The sequence below is a fragment of the Ovis canadensis genome, chromosome 1, assembly GCF_042477335.2.
Source record: "Ovis canadensis isolate MfBH-ARS-UI-01 breed Bighorn chromosome 1, ARS-UI_OviCan_v2, whole genome shotgun sequence".
NCBI classification, from domain to species: domain Eukaryota; kingdom Metazoa; phylum Chordata; class Mammalia; order Artiodactyla; family Bovidae; genus Ovis; species Ovis canadensis.
The window spans coordinates 230,666,822-230,689,576 of NC_091245.1; the positions used below are offsets into that span (position 1 = coordinate 230,666,822).

The 22,755-nt window shown below is 42.2% G+C and overlaps 1 protein-coding gene across 7 annotated transcripts in view; it reads right to left on the reverse strand.

Annotated features, from left to right (window-relative positions):
* SCHIP1 (schwannomin interacting protein 1) overlaps window positions 1–22,755 on the reverse strand; it is a 186,518-nt gene that overhangs the window by 26,204 nt on the left and 137,559 nt on the right. For all 7 annotated transcript variants that reach the window (XM_069561552.1, XM_069561530.1, XM_069561541.1 and 4 more), the window contains one exon: window positions 9,091–9,209. In XM_069561552.1, the coding sequence (XP_069417653.1) occupies window positions 9,091–9,209 (119 nt within the window). The remainder of the gene's footprint in view (window positions 1–9,090; window positions 9,210–22,755) is intronic.

Consider the following 22,755-nt stretch of genomic DNA (forward strand, 5'->3'; position numbering starts at 1 on the left):
GATGATTTACTTTACTGGCAAAATGATGCTGCTTTGACCTGTGATTCCATGGCAGATTATATATTCAGATTCTCAATTCTGAGAATTCAAAGCTCCTATGAATCCAGTTTCTTTAAAGGTGCTCTGCTGCTGCTGCTGCTAAGTCACTTCAGTCGTGTCCGACTCTGTGCGACCCCATAGATGGCAGCCCACCAGGCTCCCCCATCCCTAGGATTCTCCAGGCAAGAACACTGGAGTGGGTTGCCATTTCCTTCTCCAATGTATGAAAGTGAAAAGTGAAAGTGAAGTCACTCAGTTGTGTCCGACCCTCAGCAACCCCATGGACTACGGTCCATTAGGCTCCTCCATCCATGGGATTTTCCAGGCAAGAGTACTGGAGTGGGGTGCCATTGTCTTCTCCAAAAGGTGCTCTAGATCACTGTTATCTGTCCCACTAATACAACTCTCTGGGCTATATAGTGCCTCCCTTCTCTCCCTCCCCTCCACCTGGCCCAAACACAAAAGAAGGTGGTGAGTTATTTTATTGGTCTTGTCTCAGTCATTCACCAATAAACCTGCAAGAACAAGAAAGAAATGCATTTTGATTTGGGGATGTTAGAATGGCTGAGACAAGTAAACAGTAATCATTATTCAAACCAGCATCTCAAAAACTCTCTGGGGAACTTCTGTTTTTCATAATCTTCACACTGCATGGAGAGAGGGGTATATAACCTTTTCTAGGTTACAACATCCCACTGCATATTTTATGAAATAGACTACATTAAATTGTAATTATATTTATATGCGTGTAAATAAAATCTGAGCTTCCCTGTTGGCTCAGTGGTAAAGAATCCACCTGCCAATACAGGAGCCTTGGGTTGGATACCCACAGAAGATCGGGAAGATCCCCTGGAGAAGGAAATGGCAATCCACTCCAATATTTTTGCCTGAGAAATTCCATGGACAGAGGAGTCTGGTGGACTATAGCCCATGAGCTAGAGATGGCTTAGCTACTAAGCAACAACAACAACAACAACAACAAATAAAATCTATCTAGGGTAAGGGAAGAAGAAGAGCAGGGGTCAGATTTATTTTGTGTCTACTCTGAGAAAAGGAGAATGGAAAAGGCAGAAATAGCTTCCTCTACAATGTCCAAACAGGGTGTCCTGTTTGAAAGATGAAAGATTTCCTAGATGTCTATTACTAATGACCACTTTGTCTTGTATTTTCATAGCAGCCAAGCCAGTTTCCATTCCTTTGATATTAATAACATTATGGTATGTAAACTTAGAATCCAAAATATAATGCTGATTCAAAATTAATTTGGTCAATGAGAAAAATTTTATAGCAAATTATACTAGTCATAAGAGAAAATGAATATTTTTTGAGAACATGAGTAATTTCTTAGAAAGCTTATTTCAAAAATAGGTAATTCGTTTTCCTCATTTCCTTTTAAGCTTTTAGCGGAAGCATTTTCAAATAGAAAAAACCGACAAAGGTCATACGAGCTCCATTTGAAAAGGCTGATTATGTGTGGATTAGCAAATTTGGAAGAAAAATATGGCACTTCCTGTACTTGCCACCTTTCAGTATAAGTCAAATTTAATTACTTGAGTTATGAAGCAATATCAAAAATTCTTTTGCTGCAGTATTGGGCATGAAACGTCTTTATGGGATTATAGTAAGCCTAGCTTACGTTTAATAACTTGTCATTCTTTTAAAAAGTGCTTTAGGAGATAGCACCAATTAGAAAAATTCAGTGGGGCTGAAACCCAAAGGCCAACTGAGAAGGACTTACATTTGCAGTAGCAGCTTCATAAGCACGTCTTCCCAAGGGACCTTCATGCCACTTCACAATTTCTCACATAATAAGTATGAAGTTAATTTTTACAGGTAGTCACACACCCTTTAAAATGCATACATAGAACTCTATTATTTTGCCAAAGGATCCTACTTAACCAGGTAAGCCCTGCCTTAAAAGAAAGCTTAGCACTTCAAAAACCCGTTGCTTGGTCAATTAATTTTAAGTCCTCAGCATCATTTAGAATTGAGTACTGAGCTCCGTAAAGTAGTAAATTCATCTAATATTTACCTGGTTTTGATTATTTAACTAATTCAGCACATGTGCTTAGGCACATTTTCGAGTGCCACATCCTGACCTCAGAGTTCTAACATCCATTAAGTACTTCTGTAACGAAGAGGTAAGGTATTTCCAGCTTAATGAAGAATTTCAGGAACTGTAATACATTAGAACATTAATTCTAATAGAGATGAAGAATATGGGTTACACAATTGCAACTGAACATCTCCTCAGGCTTTTCTCCTACAGTATTACTGAGCAAAGGGAATGGCAGTCAGTCTTTGCAGACTTAAAATTTACAGGGATAAAGTGATATTTCTTAGAAACATTAAGTATCACTATTAACCATCATCCAAAAAGTCATCATGTTCTCAGAGAGGATGATCTCATCCCAGGATGAAAACATCTGAAAGAACAGGATATAAATAATCTTCCTTATGGCGAGTCAACAAGGGTAGCTTGTTCCGAGCTCCTGTGAAGTACATACGTGTTTAGAGAGCTGTGCCTCCAAAGGGCGTGGATGACTCACTGATTCTCAAATGATGCTCTGCTAGAAGAGTGTCAGGTGGGCTCTGAGGGTTTACAGGGGAGGGGTGGTGAGGGGCAGAGAGGGTGGAATAGAGGGGCACTGAACGGAAGTGGTGGGGGAGGCATATTCTGGGCAGGGTTATCCCAACCCCTCTCCTTCAGTCCTCCTGAACCAGAGGTTAGCTTTGTTTTACACACATGGTTTCAGCACACAATTTTATCTGCAAAGATATTTCTTCTATTAAAAATAATGAAAACCTTTTGGGACTTCCCTGGCAGTCCTGTAGGTTAAGACTTCGCCTTCCAGTGGGTAAGGGGGCAAATTAGATTCCTGGTCAGGGAGATCTCACATGTCTCATGGCCAAAAAACCAAAACACAAAACAGAAACAATATTGTAACAAATTAAATAAAACCTTTAAAAATGGTCCAGATCAAAAAAAATCTTCAAAAGATAATGAAAATCTTTATGAGACATCTAGTTACAAATGGCATATGGAACACAGGTATTTATCTACTCTCACTTCTGAAATCCTGCTGTTAGGGAAAGCACACTGACTGAAACCGCCCACCCTAGCCAGGCACCATAGTAACCATTTGCATGAGTTGTTTTATGACAGGAGATCCTGGTAAGGAATACGGAACTAATAAGCCACCACCAACCGGAAGAGTTCAGGAAAGGTCTAAAGGAGACACCGCGTGTCCGTCCACTTCCCAGAATCCCTCTCGCTACCGTCCATCTTGGCTGAGCGATGCATGCGCCACCAGGAAAGACTCTGAATTAGAGTGATTGGCCAAAGACCACCCAGAAACTAATTCCATCACCATAAAACCCGAGACTGCGAGCCATGCGGCAGAGCAGTTCTCCTGGGTTCCCTTACCCTACTGCTCTCCACCTGGGTGCCCTTTCCCAATAAAGTCTCTTGCTTTGTCAGCACATGTGTCTCCTCGGACAATTCATTTCCGAGCGTTAGACAAGAGCCCAGTTTCGGGCCCTGGAAGGGGTCTGCCTTCCTGAAACACTACTAAAATAATATAAAAGGAAGAAAGAAAGGTATAAACCTACAGGGATGAAGAAAATGGAAAAGGAGACAATGGCACACAAGAGAGTTAGGGAAAAAACAAAACACAGATGGATGAGCGGCGTCTGACTTTATTTCAATTTGCTACATGCCTGCAGGGGTGGCTGGTGGAGGAAGCAAGTGCATTTTCACGGCAGGATCCTGGAAATGCTCAGGTACATCTGAAGCTGGGAGAGTGGGGTAGACTGTATGTGGAGGAAGATTGATTAAGCAACTGAAAGAAAAATCTGGACCTTCTAACTTGCCCTGTCTACCGGTGGTCTGGCAGAATGAGAAAGTATACTACCCAGAGTGGCTGAATCAGAGGAGTTCCAGGCTGGGGCTCCCTCAGGCACAGCTGAGGCGGCAATGAAAGGCCTTATTGAAATCACGGGAATTAAGTAAATGACGAATCGTCGACCATTAGCCTGCTCGAGTCTTACTAGCAGCCAGGCTTAAAATTCCTTAGGACGAAGTTGGAGAGGTTGTCTCTGGGTAACTTACAGCCCAAGAGAAAAGAGATTTAGATACTTTAAATTGGATTCATCCTAACAAAATAGTTGTGTTTTCACCTGACCATTCTAAACTGAAGTTTGTGCGTGCGTGCTAGGTCACTTCAGTTGTGTCCATCTCTTTGCAACCCTGTGGACTGTAGCCCACCAGGCTCCTATGGGATTCTCCAGGGTGAGAATACTGATGTGGGTTGCCATTTCCTTCTCCAGGGGATCTTTCTGACTCAGAGATGGAACCGGTGTCTCTTACATCTCCTGCATTGGCAGGCAGGTTCTTTACTACCAGCACCACCTGGGAAGCCCAAAGTGAAGTTCATCATTCATTAATTCAGTAACTATTCAGTGACTGACTATTAGACACTATCTAATAGTTATGACGGTGAACAAAACAAAGATCTGCTCTCTTGAGGTTAATATTTTAGTACTAGAGAAAGACAAAGAACAAGTTAAAAGCATATTTAATACAATGTCAGGTAATGATAAGGGTCACAAAGAAAAACGAATCAGGGTAAGAGGCTGGGTGTTCACTTTCCAACTGGGTGATCAAGGCATGTCTCTGAGAAATCAGGATATGGCTAATAGGCCCTAACCAGAGAGTTTAGTGTTAGGGCTTGGAGCTAACAGCTCTTAAAGAGTTTTATACCTAATTATTAACAAAAATGAAAACAAACAAAAAAATAAACTCAGAAGAAAAATCGTGGGCCTACAGAAATCAGAAGAAAACATTTTGAACAATTTAACTAAAATTAATACCTTTAGTGAATAAATCCACACACATATGGACACCTTATCTTTGACAAAGGAGGCAAGAATATACAATGGAGTAAAGACAATCTCTTTAACAAGTGGTGCTGGGAAAACTGGTCAACCACTTGTAAAAGAATGAAACTAGATCACTTCCTAACACCGCACACAAAAATAAACTCAAAATGGATTAAAGATCTAAATGTAAGATCAGAAACTATAAAACTCCTAGAGGAGAACATAGGCAAAACACTCTCAGACATAAATCACAGCAGGATCCTCTATGATCCACCTCCCAGAATTCTGGAAATAAAAGCAAAAATAAACAAATGGGATCTAATTAAAATTAAAAGCTTCTGCACAACAAAGGAAAATATAAGCAAGGTGAAAAGACAGCCTTCTGAATGGGAGAAAATAATAGCAAATGAAGCAACTGACAAACAACTAATCTCAAAAATATGCAAGCAACTTCTGCAGCTCAATTCCAGAAAAATAAACGACCCAATCAAAAAATGGGCCAAAGAACTAAATAGACATTTCTCCAAAGAAGACATACGGATGGCTAACAAACACATGAAAAGATGCTCAACATCACTCATTATTAGAGAAATGCAAATCAAAACCACAATGAGGTACCACTTCACACCAGTCAGAATGGCTGCGATCCAAAAATCTGCAAGCAATAAATGCTGGAGAGGGTGTGGAGAAAAGGGAACCCTCCTATACTGTTGGTGGGAATGCAAACTAGTACAGCCACTATGGAGAACAGTGTGGAGATTCCTTAAAAAATTGCAAATAGAACTACCTTATGACCCAGCAATCCTACTTCTGGGCATACACACCGAGGAAACCAGAATTGAAAGAGACACATGTACCCCAATGTTCATCGCAGCACTGTTTATAATAGCCAGGACATGGAAACAACCTAGATGTTCATCAGCAGATGAATGGATAAGAAAGCTGTGGTACATATACACAATGGAGTATTACTCAGCCGTAAAAAAGAATTCATTTGAATCAGTTCTGATGAGATGGATGAAACTGGAGCCGATTATACAGAGTGAAGTAAGCCAGAAAGAAAAACACCAATACAGTATACTAACACGTATATATGGAATTTAGGGAGATGGCAATGACGACCCTGTATGCAAGACAGGGAAAGAGACACAGATGTGTATAACGGACCTTTGGACTCAGAGGGAGACGGAGAGGGTGGGATGATTTGGGAGAATGACATTCTAACATGTATACTATCATGTAAGAATTGAATCGCCAGTCTATGTCTGACGCAGGATGCAGCATGCTTGGGGCTGGTGCATGGGGATGACCCAGAGAGATGTTATGGGGAGGGAGGTGGGAGGGGGGTTCATGTTTGGGAACACATGTAAGAATTAAAGATATTAAAATTAAAAAAAATAAAAAAATAAAAATAAAATTAATACCTTTAGTGAAATGAGAAAGCATGATGTGAAAAATTTTGAAAACATAAACAAAATGGATAACTTCTTTAAAAATACAACTTACCAGAACTGACTTAAGAAATAAAAAGTATGTACAATCTTAAAATCACTTAAAAAACGGAAGCAGTTAAATCAAACGTACAAAGTAGGCACCAGGCCCAGAGGGTTATACAGGTGAGAAACAGCTCATTCCAATATTATGTACAATGAAAACAGCATAAAGAATCCAACAGAAATTTGAACATAAGGCCCAAATAGACATACCACAGAAAATAAAACAAAGAGAGTTAATAAGCATGATGAAATACCATTGAATACATATGCAGTTAAAAAATATAAAAGAAATTAGCAATATTGAGTGTTAGAAAGGCTATGGATCTATAGGATCTTTGAACTACTGCTGGTAGGAGTGTAACTTGTGCAATTGTTTTGGAGAACAGTTTGGCATTATTTTCTAAGTAGGAATATTCCTGTATTTTCCTAGGAATTCCACTCCTAGGAATGTACCAAGAGAACTTGCACACAGATGGCAGAAGACATGCACAGGGATGTTTAGAAGCAGCACTATTTATAAGAGCAAAACCTTTGGAACAACTTTTGAAGCAAGCCAATGCCTTTCATCAGAAGAGTGGCTCCATGAATTGGGATGCATTCACACAGTGGAATGTAACAGGGCACGCCAACTATGGACTGGCAAAGGGAAAAATGGGGCAATTAAAATTTCAGAATAAAAAATAAAATTTCTTAAGTAATCATAGCTTACTACATGGCTCAAAGTGAATAATATACAATCTTAATAATGTAAAATCAAACAGTTATTTTACCCCAAATTCTGAAAAAATTACAGGGGGAGGATGGGGGGATATATAGATATGTCTGTGGGAGGGCTGTAAAAGAGAGTTAAACCCCAGCTTTCTGTTATTTGGTAGTCAAAAGATGGCTTAAAAGTAAAAGCTAAGAAGATCAGCATTTTATTCAGAGACATAAACACCAGCAATAGCTAAGGAGTTAAACACTATTATTTCTGGAGAGTGAGCTAGGATAGACAGGGATAGGAGCAAGGACTGTTACTTTTATTTTGTGTTGTTATTATATACTCTGTAGTTAATTCTACTTTACTTTTAAAGCCATGTAACACACACACACACTTTGATTCTGAAACCCAGACCTCCTCCCATTTGGACCAGATGGATATGACATGGCTGAGCAGAGAGATGGGATTTCTAAAAGAAAACTTTTGGGGGCTTTGGGGAAAGAATAGTAACAGAGATCTAGAAGACCATCTATGGAGTCTACTCTCCTCATTTTACAAAAACGAGGAAACTGAGGTATGGTAAAACTAAGTACATTGTTCAAGTCTCAGAGTTAGAAGCTGACTAGGATGAGCCCTCAGATGTCCAGGTTCCTAGGCCAGAGTCCTCCTGCCACTTCCCACTGGGAGGGGAAAGAGGTGCTTCTACAGCAAAGGCGAAGGCTTCCAGCTCTGAAATGACATATGAAGAGATCGAGGGAATCCTCTGAGCCTGTGCTGGCCCCACACCCACCGAGGAGGACATGCCTGAACACTGCGTGGCCAGGTCTCAGCTCCTGACTCCAGGCACTAACCCACTGGCAGTAACTCCTTATATGCACACATACAGAAGTATGAGGCTTACTGAAAGCCAGATAAAATAGATACCAAAGTGTCTAATTCTGGACCTCATAGGAAGGAAAGAGTGGAAATTAACTGGCTGAACAAATGCATGAATGCTATTATTTGTCTCCCATACTTGGTTTATCATGGTAAGAATACCTAGTATTTATACAGGGGATATCTGCTCTTAAGAGAGTCCAAAGGAAGAGAGATATTTTGACAAGAAACAGATATCTGGGGAGGGATCAAGAGAATGCTGATGCATCTTCAGTTACTACCATCTTTTAAAAACAGTGTTCTATGTGCTTTCACCACTTGGAATACCTGTACTCGTAACAGTTAATTTTGCAAATTGTCCATACCCTCTCGAACAAAGTGTGACCTATGGACTGGCAGAGGAATATCAGCTGGGAGCTTGTAGGAAATACAGAATCTTAAGCCCCACCCAGACCTACTGAATCAGAATCAGCATTTTAACAAAATCCCCAAGTGACACATTTGCACATTAAAGTTTGAGAAGCTCTGGTCTACAGTCCTATTTTCTAGGTAGAATTATAATTTTAACATATTTTCATTAGAATTAGAAGCTATGAAACAACATGGGTTTGAACTGCTCAGATCCAGTTACAGAAGACTTTTTTCAATAGCTTGCAGTAAATGTTCAATGATCAAAGTGGGAATTGTATTTCTCAGTTACCAGTATTCATTGTTATCAAATGCATCAGAGGGGTGAGTCTGGATGTTTTGGGATTGCTTAATGGCAAATCTGGTGGTCTGCCACACGTTCCAAACATCAGTCAGCTTGCTTAAGAGTGTAGCTTGATTTCCCCATCACAAAGTAAAATCAGTATTGTGTCTAAAAATGAAATATAGAAATCTGATCTCAAATGGGCCCCAAATCCCCAAAATTAAAACCCAAAAAACCAACCCAACAAACAGGTGGGGAGAGATCTGTCTAGCACACAAATAAAGGTGGTAGTGTTATGGGGGAAAAATACTCAAGGATTTAAAGGATATCTCATTAAACATACAGTCAGATGACAAAATCCATTAGGTACATATAAAAAAAAAAAATCAACTCAAAACAGCACTCACCGGGAGGAAAGGCTTGGCTTCCCGCTTTTGCTACAGCTGGTATAAATTCCTGGGCCATCATCAAAGAAGCTTCCCAGTGCCAACTTCTGTCGGATAGATTCCCTCTCATTTTTCTGTGCCTAAAATTTCAGGAAAATAAAACATGCCGATAAGCAGGCACATACATCACAACCAGAGGCAATCTAACTGCTAGGTCTCTTAGAACTGTAATATTAGACAAAAACAAAATAAAACAGGCCACAGCACAAGAGCATTTGAATTAATAAGAGCTGAAATGCAATCCGTCATTCCTGACTCCGAGTCTGTGAGTTAATTTCAGTTCTTCAGAGCCCATTACGATCACTAGTCTAGGAAATCACCCTCATGGTACTAAATGGTAGTCATCAGGATGGAACTACAGCTGACTCTTGAACAACATGGGTTTGAACTGCTCAGATCCAGTTACAGAAGACTTTTTTCAATAGTAAATACTATAGTACTTCACGATCCATGACTCGTTGAATCTGTGAACCGCACACAGGCATGGCTGACTATAAGTTACAGGCAGATTCTCTACTGTCCTGAGGGTTGATACCCCTAACCCCTTGTTAAAGGGTCACCTGTAGATTATTTGGTGCTTTCATCTTTCTTCTTACCTGCTAGATATGACAAGAGTAAGAGAGTAAAGGACAAGCACTTTGTCCTAAATCAAATCGCTTTTATCTTAAATGAGGGCTCATGTCTTTTGCCTTCTTTACATGGTCCCTTTCAGGCCACTTTCTCTTTGGCAGGAACATTAATTCATTCAACTGACAGGCACCAAGCCTCTATGAGAGGCAGGAGCCATACTGTGACGCTGGAAGCACGGCTCAGGATGGATAGACAGAGCCTCTGCCCCTACCCAGCTTACAGTCTTGGTGGGGACATTTGTTTTTGTTCAATATCCTGATCTCACCGGGTTTAGAATGTGAGAAATCCTAACACAGTGCTTGGAATAGCTGGAGGATTCTCACTGGACCCATCTGTTTCATATTTTGAAGGGAGGTCAGGTCCATGTGCATAGGAACAGAATTTGGTAAACTACACTACTGGGATAATTTGGATATGTTTACAACCCTTGGTTTCCCATAAAAGTCCCATAAAAACTCACCATGCTGAACTTCTAAACCCTTTAAACAACAGGAGAGGAGATTAGACATGATTTCCTTAGTTAAAAACAAACCCACAAAAAACAAATATAATGAGTTGGATATCCTGGGGTGAGAATGAGATTTAGGTTTTCTGTTTTTGTGGGGTGAGGGGGGCTGTGAGAAGCACCATTTTAAGTTTTGAGCAGGGAGCTGAAGACGATGCTGACCAAATTATATTACACAACACAACTCAGGTGATGGGGTGTGGCCACAGAACACCCCATCACCCTGATTCTCCCAGGAGGAGGTCCTGGAGCCACATTTGCTGCCACCAGTACCCACAAGTCACAGAGGAAGCTCTGATCCACCATCTGAGCATCACTGTCACAGTAACGACATGTACAACCTATCATAAGGGCAGGCTGAAAAATGGCTTCATTTCATCCCCAAGTGAAGGGCAATATACTATAGGCTACGGAGGCTATTGACATGGTAATTACCAGTCACATGTAGCTATTTACGTTCAAATTTAAAATTGATTCAAATAAAAAATTCAGTTTCTCCAGTCATACTACTGCATTTCAAGAGCTCCAGAGCCACAGGTGGCTCTAGCAGATACCATATTGGAAGCTCAGAATAAAATATACGACAGCGCAGCCCCGCTAAGACAGCGTTAGCTTCAACAGTCTGCATCAGAATTTCCTGTAGAGACTTAAAAATGCACATTCCCATCGCTTCTGAGCCGTCTGGCTAAGATCAAGTGTAAAATACACACTCCTAGTCTCTAGCACCGGATATTTAGTTTCAGTAGGCTTTCCTTCTAGTTCAAGGAAAGCTCATCTTTATTTTCCTTTTCTCTAACATTTAAAAATTCTTGGACACTATAACCATTCTTTCAACTTTCATATTTAGCAATTATATTTAAATCTATCCATCTACTCAGATATCTTCCTATTTTGTCACGTATCCATGGAATTGTGTCATACTAGCAGCTATAGAGTGTGTGTGTGTGTGTGTGTCATACTAGCAGCTATAGAGTGTGTGTGTGTGTGCATGTGTGTGTGTGTGTCATACTAGCAGCTATAGAGTGTGCGTGTGTGTGTGTGTGTCATACTAGCAGCTATAGTGTGTGTGTGTGTGTGTGTGTGTGATACTAGCAGCTATAGAGTGTGTGTGTGTGCGCGTGCGTGTGTGTGTGTCACACTAGCAGCTATAGAGTGTGTGTGTGTGAGACACAGCCACAAGATGAAGAATTCTTCGCACAGCTACAGATGTGATGCTGATCTCATCTGATTACTGGGCTAGTATAGCACTGAGCCCTGAGAAGGTAACCACAAGGCTGTAAAGGGAAGTAAAGAATGCTCTTAATTTCACTAACCACTTGCAACTGTATTTTTGGAAACCTTAGTTAAAGCAACCCACCCTTCCAAATATGCGGGGCTGGTACTTAACTGGTGATCGTCCTGCCAAAATAGAACCACACTTGACATCTTTACTTAAAACAAATTCATTTCAAAATCCCAAAATCTACTATGCAGATTTAACATAATCAGTGAACTTATTTCTGAATCCATGTAACAGACAAGAGAGATTATTACCTAATGTCCTCTACAGTCAGAAAACTGTTGAGTGGAATGAAATATCCAAATATAAAATTGGTAGATCATAAATGAGTGTTAATGATCAATATTGTCCAACATTATCCTGGGGTCTGGAAGAAGTTGTCTTTACAGAAAACACCTATCCCGGGTGTAAAGGTGTTAATATACCCTTGATTCCATGTCTGTCTCTCCTGATTTACTTGGTATGTTAAAGTGATAGATAGTAGAGAAGGTCTTAAAAATATTCTTATCCATGTTAATTCCAATTTTAATACCAGAATACTTAATAACTGTTTAAAAAGGTCTGTTTTATAAATGGGTAAAGAACTTGTGGTACATTTATACAAAGAAATATTACTCAGCCATAAAAAGGAACAAATTTGAGTCAGTTGCAGTGAGGTGGATGAACCTAGAGCCTCTTATACAGAGTGAATTCAGAAAAAGAAAAACAAGTATTGTATATTAATGCATATATATGGAATCTAGATAAATGCTACTGATAAACCTAGTAGAGAACACACTTGTGGACACAGTAGGGGAAGATGAGGGTGGGATGAATTGAGGAAGTAGCATTGATACACACACACACACACATACTATCATGTGTAAAGTAGTGGAAAGTTGCTAAATAACACAGGGAGCCCAGGCAGGCACTCTGTGATAACCTAGACGGGTGGCATGGGGGAGGGGAGGGAGGTTCAGGAGGGAAGGGATATATATATATATATATATATATATATATATATATATATATATATAAACTGATTACATTGTTGTCAGAGAAGGTGATGGCACCCCACTCCAGTACTCTTGCCTGGAAAATCCCATGGACGGCGGAGCCTGGTGGGCTGCAGTTCATGGGGTCGCGAAGAGTCAGACACGACTGAGCGACTTCCCTTTCACTTTTCACTTTCATGCATTGGAGAAGGAAATGGCAACCCCCTCCAGTGTTCTTGCCTGGAGAATCCCGGGGACGGGGGAGCCTGGTGGGTTGTCTATTGGGTCGCACAGAGTTGGACACGACTGAAGCGACTTAGCAGCAGCAGCATGTTGTTGTAGGGCAGAAACCAACATAAAATGTAAAGTAACTTTTCACCAATTAAAAAAAAATAAAATTTAAGAAAATAAAGAGGACTATTTTGTAATACACAAATGTCCCCTCCTTATCCTCTTCTCTCTCTGGATCAAGAAAAGTACAGGGGCTTCCCTGGTGGCTCAGTGGCAAAGAATCCACCTGCCAATGAAGGAGACATACATCTGATGCCTGAGCTAGGAAGACCCCACACGCCACAGGGCAACTAAGCCCAAGAAACACGACGACTGAGCCTGTGCCCTAGAGCTCTGGAAAGGCAACTCCTGAAGCCTGCGCCCTAGAACCTGTGCTCTGCAACAGAAGAAGCCACTGTAATGAGAAGCCTGGGCACCAAAATGAAGAGCAGCCCTCACTTGCCACAACTAGAGAAAAGCCCATGAAGCACTGAAGACCCCAAACAGCCACAAATTAACAAATAAATAAAATAATAAATTAAAAAAGAAAAGTATGAAGAATATAAAAGTCGCCATAATCCCACCACTGAGACACAGACCACTGCTAACATTCTGGTATATTTCCTTTTAGTTTTTTCTAATCTTATGTGTATATTTTTCTCTTTTTTATAAAATTGAGATCACATTGTTTATTATACTTTGAGAACGCCCTCATTCATTCAAAATCCTTTAAAGATACAATTGTAAATGGCTGCATGCCATTCTATCCTCTGGAGTTATCTTCTATTGTTACCCATTTGGGTTGTATCCAATTAAAAATGACATAGAAGCTAGCATTTTTACATCAGTCCTTGCCCACATGTCTGATTATTTCCTCAGGATAAGTCCCTGGAAGTGGAATTACCAGATCAGCTGAGTGTGAACATTTGTTGAGGCGCTTGACACATTTTGTCACATTGCTCGAGAGGAAATCTGTTCCAATTTACATGCCCACCAGCAACGTGAAAGGGTGCAGCTTTCACTATATCCTGGCTAACACTGAGTATTTTCACTTAAAAAATGCTATCGTTTTTAATTTGATGGGAAAAAGGGCTATCCTTTTTATTTTCTTTGATTACCAGTGAGATGAAATATTTACATTTTTTCAGTTAACATACTAGCTTTTCTGGAAACTACTTACTATGAGTTTTGCTTATTTTTCTATATAGGTCTGAGAGTTCTGCAGATTTTATAGTAAGCATATGATTCATCTTTTTGAGTTTGCAACCTAAGTGTTACATAGTTCAGTCAATAGTGCACTCCGTCTGAAGTGTCTGCTGGCTCTGTGCTTGGAAAATCCTTCCCAGTCCAGAAGGGCGGGCTCCCACTTGATGTTGGAGGATTCAGTGAGAAAACCTATGTGAACTGCTTAGCAGCAGTGTCACGCGAGTGTATGTTCCTCGGTTCTTTGTCTCGTAACAACAAAGATTTGGAGCGACGGACATAAAAGCTCTCGGTGGGTCACAGCTCTCGGGTCTTGGACAAACCGTGTTATAGCTCTTAGGCAAATCAGTGTTACAGCTCTATTTTATTTAGAAGATAGCAGGAGAATCCATCCTTGAAGCATGAGGGCATGCCAGCCCAAAGACTTGAAGGGAAGAGAGTGGAGGAGTGTGTAGGGGAGGGGGAGACAGAGAGGGAGAGAGAGAGAAAGAGCGCACGCATGTGGGAGAGAGAGAGAGAGAGAACGTGCTTTGGCTCCTCCTTTTATAAGTATTTCCTCCTCCCGGGCCTGCCCTGTGCAAATTGGGCTCAGCCAGGAGTGAGTGCTGTTTGTTCTGCCTGAAGTCTTCACTCTGGTCCTTGGACCTTCTTTTGTTCTATTTTTGGGGGCTTTTCCCCTCCTTGTCTTTTAGCCATCACCATTTTGGACTCCTTTTCCCTATTCTACCTACCTACCAGTAGTACCTGCCCTATGGTAATGTAAATCTGCAGTAAATAGTAGCTGTTATGATTAATCCTCCAACCATTCTTGCTCTGAAGATGAAACAGAGGCTGAAGGAGGGTTACCCTACTATTAGATAGAAGAGCAAGGATTCAAGTCCATCTTTCTGGGGCCACATCTCCCGGCCCCTCTTCCACACGGATTAGTCGAGTGTCCAGGCGGACACCAAGCTGGAGACAGGTATGTATCAACTTCTTTCCTGAAATGGATGTGACGCTTTCTCAGAAAAGGAGAACACACCTGACTTTAAAACATATACTCTGCATGGCTAATCATAACCACAAACATTTACAACACAAACATCTTCTCATCGGAGCCACTCTCTTGTCATCACTGCTCAATCTTCCTTCTGGAACAAATGTGATTCCTAACATTTCAAATTACTATATTCAACTGACTAGTAAAACAGTTTTTCTCTTAAACTTCAACAATTGAAACCCAATTTCCTTCCAGTTGCCCACATGTATAATGTATAATGTGTGTGTATGTGAAATGGAATATTCCTTGCCATATCAGTAAACAAAGGATACCATAGTCCTCAGCAATTGCGGCCCTCTAACATGAGTTGGTGAGCCTTGAGGAGACTCAGGAAGGAAAGAATTATCTGCCACCTAGCAGCCATCAGACTGCAGCCACTCCCTACGCTGAGCCCTAGGGAAACTCGGGAAGTGAACTGGCCCCAGGTAGCTGAGGTGCATATCAAAGGAATGATTTGAGTGAGCCTAGACTCTAGCATCTTCCCATACACAGAAAAGTGCTAAATTCCTTAATTTGGGATATCTGGTTTTCTTTAATTAACAGTCATCTTTTGCTGTTCAGCTCATCTGCCCTTTACTGCAAAACTTTTCTTTTTAATTGAAGGATAATTGCTTTACAGTATTGCATTGGTTTCTACCAAACATCAACATGAATCAGCTGTAAGTTTACCCATTTCCCCTCCTACCTGAACATCCCTCCTGCCTCTCTCCCTATCCCACCACTCAAGGTTGTTACCGAGCCCCAGTTTCAGTTCCCTGAGTCATATAGCAAATTTCCATTGGCTGTCTATTTTACATATGGAACAGAACTTCCCCTCAATGCCTCCTTGGAGCAGTTCTCTCAGGGTTACTTGAGATGCTGACTACTGGGCTTAAAGTCCTAAAAATTCCCACCAAATAAAACATAACTCTCAACTTCGAGGTTGTATTTTTTAGGTCTCCATGTGTGTGCACATATAGTTCCGAGGTTCTTTTGTTCTCTAAGGAATTATACCTGTAGGGCAATTATGTCCTCTAAGCCACCAAAGCCCAAAGATGCCCCAGGGTGGAGAGCAGCAAAGTGCACAGGAAAAGGAGGAGGCTAGCACACTCTCCGACTGTGTTTATGGCAAGTTGAGTCACGTCCACTCCTAAAACAGCCTTGGGAAATACTGTCATAAAACCAAAGTGAGACATCTAAAATCGATGTTGCTAGCAAAATGCAAGAGGGCACCTGAGGAGGAGCGGCTCATCACTATGAGACAGAATGGCTCCCACGACCCTCACTAAGAGTGAAAATGCTCTCACAGATTCACCACTGTCCAGTCACAGGCAGTTTTTGTCCTCGCCTGTCACCGAATTTCCCACTGCCACCCTCTGAGCCTGGGCAGATAAGGCTCAGAGTGGCTTTTGAGGGCATCCCGCGAGCAGAGATCTCAGAACATGGACCACTGAGCCCCCTCAACACTCCAAACACTCGGGCTCAGCCTTTCCCATTGTGTTCTGTTGTAATTCCCCAAACTCGACAAGAATCAAGACGAGTGTTTGGTAAAAGTAGTGCTCAGTCATGTCCAACTCTTTTGCAACCCCATGGACTGTTCAGTTCAGTTCAGTTCAGTCGCTCAGTCGTGTTCGACTCTTTGTGACTCCATGAATCGCAGCACGCCAGGCCTCCCTGTCCATCACCAACTCCCGGAGTTCACTCAGAGTCGCATCCATCGAGTCAGTGATGCCATCCAGCCATCTCACCCTTGGTCGTCCCCTTCTCCTCCTGCCCCCAGTCCCTCCCAGCATCAGAGTCTTTTCCAATGAGTCAACTCTTCGCATGAGGTGGCCAAAGTACTGGAGCTTCAGCTTTAGCATCAATCCTTCCAAAGAAATCCCAGGGTTGATCTCCTTGCAGTCCAAGGGACCCTCAAGAGTCTTCTCCAACACCACAGTTCAAACGCATCAATTCTTTGGCGCTCAGCCTTCTTCACAGTCCAACTCTCACATCCGTACATGACCACTGGAAAAACCATAGCCTTGACTAGACGGACCTTAGTCAGCAAAGTAATGTCTCTGCTTTTGAATATGCTATCTAGGTTGCTCATAACTTTTCTTCCAAAGAGTAAGCGTCTTTTAATTTCATGGCTGCAGTTACCATCTGCAGTGATTTTGGAGCCCCCCAAAATAAAGTCTGACACTGTTTCTACTGTTTCCCCATCTATTTCCCATGAAGTGATGGGACCAGATGCCATGATCTTCGTTTTCTGAATGCTGAGCTTTAAGCCAACCTTTTCACTCTCCTCTTTCATTTTCATCAAGAGGCTTTTTAGTTCCTCTTCACTTTCTGCCATAAGGGTGGTGTCATCTGCATATCTGAGGTTATTGATATTTCTTCCAGCAATCTTGATTCCAGCTTGTGTTTCTTCCAGTCCAGCGTTTCTCATGATGTACTCTGCATATAAGTTAAATAAGCAGGGTGACAATATACAGCCTTGACGAATTCCTTTTCCTATTTGGAACCAGTCTGTTGTTCCATGTCCAGTTCTAACTCTTGCTTCCTGACCTGCATACAGATTTCTCAAGAGGCAGGTTAGGTGGTCTGGTATTCCCATCTCTTTCAGAATTTTCCACAGTTTATTGTGATCCACACAGTCAAAGGCTTTGGCATACTCAAGAAAGCAGAAATAGATGTCCTTCTGGAACTCTCTTGCTTTTTCCATGATCCAGCGGATGTTGGCAATTTGATCTCTGGTTCCTCTGCCTTTCTTCTCCCCATGGACTGTAGTCTGCCAGTATCCTCTGTCCATGGAATTAATTTTCCCAGGCAAGAATACTGGAGTGGGTTGCCATTTCCTCCTTCAAGGGATCTTCCCATCCCAGGGATTGAACTTGTGTCTCCCTGCACTGGCAGGCAGATTCTTTCCATCTCCAAATGTGGCCCATCCCAAGTTCTTTTCATACTTTCTTTGTGATGTGGCTGCACCCAGTCCTTATATATCTGTTACCCACACCCCTCCTCTGATCCTGTCTTTGTCTCTATCAGTTCTGTTCACCTTGCTTGTAGCGTCTGGTCACTGATGCAGGAGCTACCTAGTTTTCCACATGCTGATCTTATAAATTTATAAGCACAAAATTGCACATTTCTAAACTTTATTTGACAAACTATTTTTGTGAGGGCAGCTGCAGGCCCACCAGGGTTCTCAGAAACACACAACATCCTGTGCCTAAGCCTATAGCCAGCTGGTGCTCAGGACACTGCCAGCAGCTGCTTCCTTCTGACCTCTCCACAGATGCTGGTCCCATGGAGCCAGAAAGCGCCTGACCCAGAGGAAGGGGTTCCTTAAACTCCCTAAAGCAGGAAGACACGTAAGGAAGCTTGGCTTAGAGAATCAGGGAGAACAGTTGATGCAAATGATTCAGCGGCACTTTGGGAACAAAGGCAGATGTGAGCTTAGGCGCAGTGACAACCTGAGTCTGGATGGGATTCAGTTATGGGGAAGGAAGTAGGGGAAAGGAAAGCATTTCTCCCTGGTTTGTTGTTTTCCATCTCTTTCCTGAGTTGATCTTCCCCTCCTCCCCAGCTCCACGGTTTCCTACTTCTACCTGTTCGCTATGGGAACAGAAATGGCCTGTTATTATTGGATGTGCTTATTTTACCATGCTGTCTCAGTACAATTCACTATAAATCCTGTAAGATACCACTTCCAGCAGCCTCCTTCCTGCCTTGCTAAGATTGTTAACTCTGTCAGGGCTTCTTATACCTCAGGGTGCATACCAATCACCTGGGGACGTACATTCTGATTTAGGGCCGGGCTGGAGAGCTTGAATTTCTTTTTCTTTTTTAAAATTGGGGTATAGTTGCTTTGGGCTTACCAGGTGGCACCAGCGGTAAAGAACCCGCCTGCCAATGCAGGAGATGTAAAAGATGCGGGTTTGATCCCTCGGTTGGGGAGATCCCCTGGAGGAGGAAGTGGTAATCCACTCCAGTATTCTTCCCTGGAGAATCTCATGGACAGAGGATCCTGGTGGGCAACAATCCATAGGGTTGCAAAAAGTCAGACATAACTGAAGCGACTTAGCCCACATGCAAAGCTGCTTTACAATGTTGTGTTAGTTTCTGCTGTACAATGAAGTGAATCAGCTATATGTATAAATATATCCCCTCCCAACCCCCCCTTCCATTCCACCCCTCTAGGTCACAGCGGTGAGCTCCCTGTATGTAGCTACTTCCTACCAGCTATCTCTTTTACACACGATAGTGTGTGTATATATATATATATCAACCCCCTTCTTGAGACCTTGCATATCTAACACGCTCCAGGAGTTGCAAGGAGTTAGGGGTCATAAAGAGTCAGACACAACTGAGCGACTTCCCTTTCACTTTTCACTTTCATGCACTGGAGAAGGAAATGGCAACCCACTCCAGTGTTCTTGCCTGGAGAATCCAAGGGATGGGGGAGCCTGGTGGGCTGCCGTCTATGGGGTCGCATAGAGTCGGACACGACTGAAGTGACTTAGCAGCAGCAGCAGCAGTAGGCTCACAGAAGGTCCTCTCTCCCTCTCTAAGCTCAAGAAGCCTCCAGGCAGGAATGTTCTTTCTCCATCTTTCACTAAGGTGTCCCACATATGTCTCCGGAAATGTCTGTTAAAGTGATGATATAAACATTTTCCACCAATGGGGAAAAGGAAAGCAATGTGCCATTGAGGATAAACCTCCTGAGAGCTGGCAGCTGCATTATTCCAGGAGCTGATGAATACCCTGGTCCCCCAAGGCCCAGGAAGAAACTTGGGCTGTAGGACCTTGCTGTGAAACCAGCATGCCAAATGGGGAACTGCATAGGTGGGTGCCATCACAAGGTGGTCCTCTCTCTCTGTTCACAAGTTTCTTTAAATCAGTAGTGCTCAAATTTGATTATGCATGAGAATCACCTGGAGGGTTTGCAAAACCATACACTATTTCTCTGATTCAGAAGGTCTGGGGTGGGGTTGAGAAAGTGCATTCCTAACAAGATCCGAGATGCTGCTGGCTCAAACACCTTGAGAACCATGGCTTTAAATACCTGAACCGATCAAGGAGCTACACAGGGCACAAAGCTGGTACTTCCTCAGTTGAGCACAGCTGTGTTCCCTGTGGACTGTCCAAATTCCAAACCCAGGTGCACTGCATTGGTAGCTGTCTGCTCTCTGTCGAGGCCTTGACAGGATGCCTGTTTTGAAGCAATTAATGTGCCCGTTGCTTCAGTGCAATCTATTGACTAGTGATATCTGGCATCATTGCTATTAGCAGCATCTACCAGGGAATGCAACTGGGATTCTGGAGCTCCCTGCAGAAAAGAACTCTTTCTTTAGGAGAATAATAGTGACTCTTATTTCTCTCCTTAAGAAAGGAACTTTTACTCTAAATTTATAGGCAGCATTCAAGTGCGAAGGAGTCTGAGACTTTTAAACATTAGGAACCAGAAGGGACAAACTATTTGTTAATTCGGAAATTTTTCTTTTAAACAAAAAATAAAAACAAAACCCCCTAAATATTGATAGCATTTTCTAATTATTTTCTCACTGAAACAACTATGGGTTTGTCACGAGATCAAAATATGAACACAGCATTCTGTAAGAATACAGGTTGTATGCTTTTGAATGGCAAGGGCAGAAATACTTGCTCTGGGCAGGTTATTTCAAGTTCTTGCATCTGATTTCACTCCCTGGGAAGGCCTTTACGATTCTTAGTGGAAATGTAAGTTAAATAACCAAGTATCTTCCCATTGTATCACTGAAATGGATATTAAATCTGGGTGCTTTTTTTCAGTTTGTCTTTCAGACATTTTCTATTTCCGACACTTACACTAAACAATCCAGAAAAGTTTCCTGAAGTGCTGTTGAAATCTCTTATCTTTGCATCCCTACACTGATCTGCCTAAACAAGTCCTCTGGACGAGATGTCAGGCCAAGCTGTTGAGCAATGTTAAGGTCTGGGTTTGGCTTGCTCAACACCAGTACTCAGGAGAGAGCTGCCCTTGGATCAAGTCCAGGACAGGTATCCAAGCAGGGCCCAGGAGCCTCCTGACACCTATTTTACTTAAAAATTTGCCAACAGCAAAAGTGTTGGGATATCAGTCCAGACGATGGAGATTGTTTTCTTTTTTTTACTCTTGGTTAATCCTGAGGATGGTTTGGCCTATTTACTGCATTCCTTGTCCTCCAGCTGTTGGGAGTGGGTATCAACGAAAGAAGGCAGCCAGAAATGCTGGGTGCACCTTGAGCTCTCTCCTTTTCTCAAATGACTGCCCTCAGAGACTACTTTTAACAGGACAGTGTTATCTGGGACTCTATTTTTAACAGGCACCATCTTACAAGTCTATAAAACCATCTCGGTCATTCGGTATCAGTGTCAGACCACAACAGTTCAAAACACCACTGCAAGGTGATGAAACGGCCAAACTACACTACAATCAGCCACAAGAAGCTGGGTCCCCTACCTCCCATGTCAGGGTGGGCTGCCCATGTAGGGGGGTTGAACACATGTGCATGACCAGGAAGGAGTGCAGGAGCCCGGAGCAAGGCAATCACAGCCAGGAAGACCCAAGTTAACCTCTTCACTGTGACACTTAATAGTGCAAGTTATGAAAACACTTAAAAGCCTCAGTTTCTTTTTCTGAAAAAAAAAAAAAAAAAAAGGGATAAAGATACCTTATTTTTTAGGTTGTATTAAGGATGAAATAAAATACTATATAGAAAGTACTTGACCCAGTGTCTGACCCAGAGAGAAACTCATTAAATGGTCTAGTTGTTAATATTAAAGGGAGGGGTGGGGTAAGTTGCTGAGAAGAGTGGAGAAAGGGATGAGCGAGATCCAGAAATGTCCAGGACAGATCCATAAAGACAGAAAGTGGATTAATGATTGTGGGGGTGGGGAGTGGGTAGGAATTAGGAGTAATTACTAACGGGGACAGGCTTATTTTAGGAGGGGAGCTGATGAAAACATTCTGAATTAGATAGCGGTGGTTTGTAGAACCCTATGAATATAATGAAAACCATCAAAGTGTACACTTGGAAATGCGAATCTTAAGGTATGTGAATTGTATCTCAGTTAATAAATAAACTGTACTCTCCCTCCCACAAACTGTGTGTGTGAGTCTTTTTTAAACTGAGACAAAATCCACATATCATATATCCAAAAAATTTATGGGTTCTGAAAGAACTCATTCCCTGATCACGCTGGCTCACCGAGGTGTACCAACCAGGTGATAAGATGCAAAGAAACCTGAACGAGGAGCCAAGAGGCTTCATATTTACAAGACCTAAAACCAATCCTGCCAGTTTCTCCCATGAAAGAAAAGGAGACTCTGGCCCACAGAGTGGAAGAGACTGTTCCTGGGGGGTTGAGGTGGGGCCGTCAAGGGTTCAGTAACTTAGCGGAGTTCCTCAAGCGCATTCAGCCTCACAGATAGGAAGACGTGAGGGTGCACAGAGGTCGACGGCTGCTTTTCCTCAGTAATTGCGTGGGGCGGGCAGAGCTCTCGTCTGGAATGGCAGCTGGCATTCTGTGTTCCTGTTTATTGCAGTTTATCTCAAGCAGTCATTTCCATTCACCTTTTTAAAAAAACATGAGGCGCAGCTGTGGCTTCACTTTAAATATTGTTCCTTCCAGCCTTTTAATTTTTTCACGGGCTCCTCCCTAATCTTTCACCATAATTGGATGCACCACACTGGAGACGGCACCCCGGAGAAACAAAGCCTGGCGAGCCGGCTTGCCCATCCTC